This window comes from Condylura cristata, unplaced genomic scaffold (genome assembly GCF_000260355.1).
Source record: "Condylura cristata isolate star-nosed mole 26May11 unplaced genomic scaffold, ConCri1.0 scaffold00015, whole genome shotgun sequence".
NCBI lineage: Eukaryota > Metazoa > Chordata > Mammalia > Eulipotyphla > Talpidae > Condylura > Condylura cristata.
This window is the reverse complement of record NW_004567116.1, coordinates 48190429-48197161: the sequence shown is the minus strand read 5'-3', so window position 1 is coordinate 48197161 and position 6733 is coordinate 48190429. Positions and strand designations below refer to the sequence as shown.

At 40.4% G+C, this 6733-nt stretch overlaps 2 protein-coding genes across 2 annotated transcripts; both read left to right on the top strand.

Moving 5' to 3' along the window:
* The first annotated feature begins 2442 nt into the window (after positions 1-2442).
* On the top strand, positions 2443-3803 carry CCDC89 (coiled-coil domain containing 89). Its single transcript, XM_012725090.1, has one exon. The coding sequence runs from the start codon at positions 2450-2452 to the stop codon at positions 3530-3532; it is 1083 nt and encodes a 360-aa protein (XP_012580544.1). The 5' UTR covers positions 2443-2449; the 3' UTR covers positions 3533-3803.
* Positions 3804-3812: 9 nt separating this feature from the next.
* On the top strand, positions 3813-5514 carry LOC101637383 (39S ribosomal protein L15, mitochondrial-like). Its single transcript, XM_012725091.1, is given in 2 exon segments — positions 3813-4348; positions 4351-5514. Coding segments are annotated over 2 exon segments (882 nt in total). The 5' UTR covers positions 3813-4254; the 3' UTR covers positions 5139-5514.
* Positions 5515-6733: the final 1219 nt, after the last annotated feature.

The window sequence follows — 6733 nt, the reverse complement described above, 5'->3', positions numbered from 1 at the left end:
TGAGTGGGTGGTAGTGAGGTGATTCACTAGATAGAGAGTGGGGAGCAGAACAGGCAGCTATATTGAAATGCACTCCTTAGGACAGCAGTGAGACAGGAGATGTCTGCTGTGCCATGTATGTCAGCTCCCTGCCATGGATCTAACTAATTAATGCTGCAGTGGCTGGTTATAGTTTGATAGCACTGTGACTTAATCCCTCTGCCACCAGGGAGTCCTGTCAAGTTGACAGACTTTTGAGTCAGTGGGAGTTTTAGTCAGTTGCTCCTAAAATTTTGATACATATGCCTTATATTGGAAGCCTTTCTTTGAACTACATGTTTCAGGGCTTATTTCATTGTTTTCCTGGAAACCCACCTAAAAATAACCCAAAAATGATAGACATATTTGAAGAATACTGGATTAACACACCATCAAAGTATGCCGGGGACCTGTATGTTGAAACCAGGAACTCAAGGCTCTGTTCATCAGGGGCTAGGAAATAGTGACAGAGGTGGAACAGAGAAAAGTCTATAAAGTCTATGATTGATCCCATCTGCATGATATGCCTTCTTTCTGGCTGGTGTGAAGTGATCCATTATAAGAAGAATGAAATTTTGTGTAGATATGGACACTGGTGAACGGGTGAAAACAAGAGATGGCAAGTCACTCAATATGTATCTCCTTGAAGTGAAGTACTTTGAAATTCTGTTATTTTAAAAAATGAATTAATATTTCCAAAAGCCACTCCCAAGTATTTCTAAAGAAGCCTAAATTTCCCCATTCACCACTGGCTAAATGTGTGATAAGGACCTGCCACACTGTGACCTGCCTATATGGCCTAGGAGTCTGTCAAAGCCTCATCACTGTTGCCCTAGTCTAACTCCCTCAGAGAGGCCTAGCTTTGTATATCAGGGGACTTGCTAGGACTTCTTTGCCAATCTCTGGCATCCATATACACAACCAAGTGAAAAACAGCTGAACATCTTCTTTCTCTGGACGTTCATTGCTATTCTCTCTCAGGATTGCTTTTTCATGTCCCATTTGCTTTATACCTTAGTTTTCATAACATTAAGATCATTCTAAATTTTAAGTTTTTTTATCTTGTATTTTTGTTCAGTTATTTCTAACAAGCAATTCAATACCATTAAATTACCTATGTAAAGATGATAATGTTAAATGGTTGCATAGCTGTCACATGAAAATATAATTTTCTTAGCATTCTTCTTTGGACCTTTAGATTTCCAACTTTTAGTTGTAATAAACCACATACAATGAAAGACTGAGTAAAACTTTTCCCCCCATATTATTTCCCAGGCAAATGTCTCCTCAGACAATCATTAGTTCAATAGTTATTATATATATATATATATATAAATTCTCAATACATGCTGTATATCGTATTTCATCAACACTAGAACACTAGAAGCGAGTGCCTTTTTCATTATACCTTTTCCAGTCCTGGATAGTCTTAATAAAGGGGGAAATTTGACTAATTTGATTACAATTATATCTAACTTAAATTTTTATAAAATGAGTAATCTGATTAATTTGATAGATGAAATATTCTCTAAATAATACATAATTTGAGATGTTCAATGACACCAGATTTTTTAAGCTAAGAAAGTCTTTCTTGTTCCAGAGATTGAAAGCTTACCTTTAATTTCTTCTAGCTTCCTTCTTCAATACTTTGATTTTATTTTACTCTACATCTAATTCATCTGGAATTGACTTTGGTATATGAGGGTAAGCCTCATCCGGATCTCTTTTGTTCTAAAGTTTATCATGTTATTGTTGTTCATTAAACTTGTTAACATTTTGCCAGTGGCTAAAAATAAGGACTGCTGAATATCTAATAAAATGTATTCCCAGCTGGGGACAAATCTACGAGAAACAAATATTTCCCTAAAATTTGCTCTTTTATTGAGCTATGTCAAATACACAGGTACACACAGCCACTAAAAGTATCGGTCATTAAAAGTACCACTGCTACTTTGTATTTATAGATTGCTACAGATAGCAATGTACTCTCATGACAGCTGAAGCAGGGAGAAAGAGGAGGAATTTGTCAGACCAGCTTGATTTGTTTACTACCACCAGACATTAGGTGGAGTAAGGTTTCTTCCCTTAATGCTGGCTAGAAATCATGTAGGGTTGGCATCTTTTCTCTCTACAGCCCAGGCCAGACACTGACGGGTGAGCTAAGGCTGTGATTGGCTAAAAAAGACAAGCATCACATGACCAGATTGGCTCCGGACACTCCCAGGGCCCCCTGCTGTTACGTCACCGTATTCTAAGGTTGACCCACCAATCACAGGGCTCCTTACTGGAAAAACCAACTGCTGGGCAGTGCCAGGAGGCCCTAGCAACACTGTGGCTTTTGAAATCTGAGGAGGAAAAGACTGTGTGGTCAGTCTTTTGTGGAGATAGTTCAGGGGGGGTGCCTGTGCCTCAAGACAAGCAGGCTCTCAGAATGGACACCCCACCCATTAAAGAACCGCTAGAGAAGAAGCAAAATGAAAAGCTGAAACACGAGGAGGAAGAGTTTAAGGAACTAGACGGTCTGAAGGAAGCTTTGGCAAGCCTCCGGGGACTGTCTGAAGAGGAGAAGAGTGAGAAAGCAATGCTTCGCTCCCGTATCCAGGAGCAGTCCCAGCTCATCTGCATTCTGAAGAGGAGGTCGGATGAAGCCTTAGAGCGCTGTCAAATCCTGGAGCTGCTCAACGCAGAACTAGAAGAGAAGAGGACGCTGGAGGCTGAGAAACTGAAGGCCAAAAGCGAACATGCCCGGAAGCTGGAGGAACGCTTTCTGACCCTGGCAGCCAACCATGAGTTGATGATTCGCTTCAAGGATGAACACAAGAGTGAGAATGTCAAATTGAGGGAGGAGAATGAGAAACTGAGGCTAGAGAATGACAACCTTTTCAGCCAGGCTCTAAAGGACCAGGAAGCCAAAGTGTTGCAGCTAACCTCCCGGAGTGAAGCTCTTGCCACCGAGCTGGAGACTCTGAAAAAGAGATGTGCTCAGGATGCCTGCCAAGCACTGGCCCGAGAGAAGGCGCTCCTGGAGCTGCAGAGCCTGCAGGCCTGTGCCCACACCAAGGAGACAGAACAGTTGCACAGCGAGCTGCAGAGCCTCAGGCAGGAGCACCAGCAGGCAGTGGAGCAGATGGCCAAGGCTGAGGAGGCACACAGCAGCCTAAGCCAGGAGCTGCAGGCCAGGCTGCAGATGGTCACTCAGGAGAAAGAGGAGCTGTTACAGTTATCCATGGAGAGGGGCAAGGTGCTTCAGAGCAAGCAAGCAGAAATCCGACAGCTTGAAGAGAAGCTGGAGACAGCAGATGTGGCTAGAAGGCATGCCCTAGAGAGGTTTGAGTTAGAGGCTGTGGCAGTAGATAGCAACTTGAGAGTCCGGGAGCTTCAGCGCAGGATAGATAGCATCCAGAAGGCCTATGATGAGCTCAGGCTGCAGTCTGAAGCCTTCAAAAAGCACAGCCTGGATCTTTTAAGCAAGGAGAGAGAACTCAATGCCAAACTTCGCCATCTTTTTCCCTAAGGATGTTTCTGTTTCCTCTGACCTTTCATTTAGAATTCAAATACTTGCTCCTTAGTATTACTGGTGTGTAGAGATGGTATCCCATGCATTACACTTTTAAGCACAAAAGTCCAACTCAAAACTATTATATCATTGTTAGTATTGTAAGGCCAATGCTAACTTTCAGTTCTGTCATCTAGAATATACAGTGTTTACCAAATTTCTTTCTGTGATCTTGAAATCATCCTAAATTTGCTATCTGGATCTCCACTTCCCCCATAACTTACTTCCAGACATCTTCAAACATATTAAGATTTTAAATGAGCAGCTTCTGTGATTTAATTGAATTTTAAATGTACAGTGAGATGTGCTAATGTAAAAAAAGAATCAGCACCATTAGCTCTTATGGTATTTGAGATTTTATACTATGACAGTCAATAGCATCATAGCCTGTATAACTCCAGGAAAAGGTGATTTTTACAACTGACCAAACAATTGCCTGTTTCATCTGTTTTAATCAATATCCTTTTATTTTAGTCATACCAGCTTGGGGAAAAAAAAGATTGAAGTAATTAAATTCTTTACTAAGGTGGGAAAACTTCATTATAGTCATAATACATGTGTGATAAGTTTCAAATAAGTGAAATAACCTGTTTTTCTTTTCCTCATAATCTTAAATCACACTCATTTTTGTTTGTTTTCTTGCTAATAAAAACAGGACTTAGGTCCAGCATTGGGGGGTCATGGCCGGTCCTGCGCGGGGCGGTGGGGCCAAGGCCCTAGACCTGCTTCGAGCCCTGCCCCGTGTGAGCTTGGCCAATTTAAGGCCGAATCCAGGAAACCGGAAAGACGCCCAAGAGGTTGGAGAAGAGGTAGAAAATGCGGCAGGGGCCACAAAGGAGAAAGGCAGAGAGGAACCAGGCCCCGACTGGGCTTTGAGGGAGGCCAGACTCCATTTTACCTCCGAATCCCAAAATATGGGTTTAATGAAGGACATAGCTTCAGGCGCCAGTATCAACCTTTGAGTCTTAATAGACTGCAGTATCTTATTGATATGGGTCGAGTTGATCCTGCTCAACCTATTGACTTAACCCAACTTGTCAATGGGAGAGGTGTGACCATCCAGCCATTTAAAAGGGCTTATGGTGTCCAGTTGGTCGAGGAGGGTGCTGACACCTTTACAGCGAAAGTTAATATTGAAGTGCAGTTGGCTTCAGAATTAGCCATTGCTGCAATTGAGAAAAATGGTGGTGTTGTCACTACTGCCTTCTATGATCCACGAAGTCTGGAAATTCTGTGCAAACCTGTTCCATTCTTCCTACGTGGACAACCCATTCCAAAACGAATGCTTCCCCCAGAAGTACTGGTACCATATTATACTGATGCAAAGAATCGTGGTTACCTAGCAGATCCTGCCAAATTTCCTGAAGCAAGACTTGAACTTACTAAGAAGTATGGTTATATTTTGCCTGATATCACTAAAAATGAACTCTTCAAAATGCTTAGCACTCGAAAAGATCCAAGGCAGATTTTCTTTGGTCTTGCTCCTGGATGGGTGGTTAGTATGGCAGATAAGAAAATTCTAAAACCTACAGATGAGAAGCTCCTCAAATACTATAGTTCATGAATTTCCTTCTGAGAGGGGGGAGTTATAAGAGTACTGGAAAAGGTACTGAACTATGTGACATTTTCTTAATCTGTAATTCCTCAGATGTTGATGTTAATTTTCTGTGTAATATCTTTTTTCATTTTTATCTAAAATAAAAATGTGGTAAGCAAGGAAAAAAAAAACAGGACTTAAAGATACAGTAATGAAAATGTGGGTAACTCATTTAGTATTTTAAAATATGCCAATAGACAAAAGAGCCCAATTTGGAGTAACAAGTCATAACAGATTGGGTATGACCCATATAGCAATTCATAGCAATTGTTTGTTTGTTTTCATTAGCCTATTTTCTTGCAACTTTTTCTACCACTTAAAAAAATTTAAACTGAATGTATACAAGTCTACTTACAGAATTTTTGTAAGATCTATGTACTTATAAAGACATAATAGTTAGATAAGTATGTATATAGAGAGATGCAAAGCCCTTGAGAAAGTCATCATAAAAATATGCTTTGTTTATTTCCCTGTTTTTAGTTATTGATATACAATGTTATGAATAACTCTCAAAATATTATAATCTGTATATTTCTCACCCATTTGTTATCAAATACCAAGAGCTACCTAATATTTTGGATTTATTAAAAATATTACCTAGCATCTATTCAATAAACAGCTTTCAAATATCACTCAGACAATTTTTAAACCTATTTTCTCACAATTCCACTAAGATTATGGTATCAGAAGCAAATTTTTCTTTCAAAACAGGAATCCCATTTCTAGCTAGAAAGGACCATTTCCTTCCTCTTATATATCTGAATATCGGAGTTAATTTAATAACTGCTAGCAGGTTCATACTACTTATTTTTGTGCTGAAACACTTCAGACAGTTTTATTTAACCTTGGGACTATTTAAGAAGGTAATGTTCCTTTCTATTTCAAAGAGAAATCTGAGATTCGATAATTTTCTCACTGGCAGATTTAGGATTTTGATAATAACAGGACAAAACGATATGTTGGCTGTCTGCTGAGTGCCCTGAAAGTGGCACCAAGAGCATGTCAAAGCATGTTTTATACCCTGGAAGAGTTCTCATACCATCTCTTCTAGGGGCGAAAAAGCAATTACAGTGTGGTTTGTTTGTACAGGGGGTGTTATGAGATCACAGTGGGTCACAGACACAATCTAACTACCTGGGGATGAGTGTTGGGAAGTAGGAAAGTTTGCCAGGATAACTAACACACAATTATAAGCTGGTTCTTGTATAAGTAGCAGGATTTCATCAGATGAAGTTAAAGCTTGAGATATCACCATATAGAAATTCAAGGTTTTAAAAAAACATGTAGCATATGTGGGGAAATCATAAGCTGTTGGGAGGAGGTGCAGAGAGTTACATTTACAGATAAAACTGGAAGGGAAGGTTTTAGACAAGATGTAGAGAGCCTCAAAAGCCAGAATGGTCCCAAGGTAGAGGAGAGTGAGGAGGAGAAGAGAAGAGTACAAATATGAGATAGACCAGCCTGTATCCCCTTTCCACACAGGCTCAGGGTGCTCAAGGAAGGGCTTGGTATTCCCTACCCCATCCCCCCCACCCACCCCTCCACCTGTCCAAGTTCCAGCC

What these genes read in the sequence shown, in the direction of transcription:
- CCDC89 (XM_012725090.1), top strand. Translation starts at nt 2,450, where the DNA reads ATGGACACCCCACCCATTAAAGAACCGCTAGAGAAGAAGCAAAATGAA.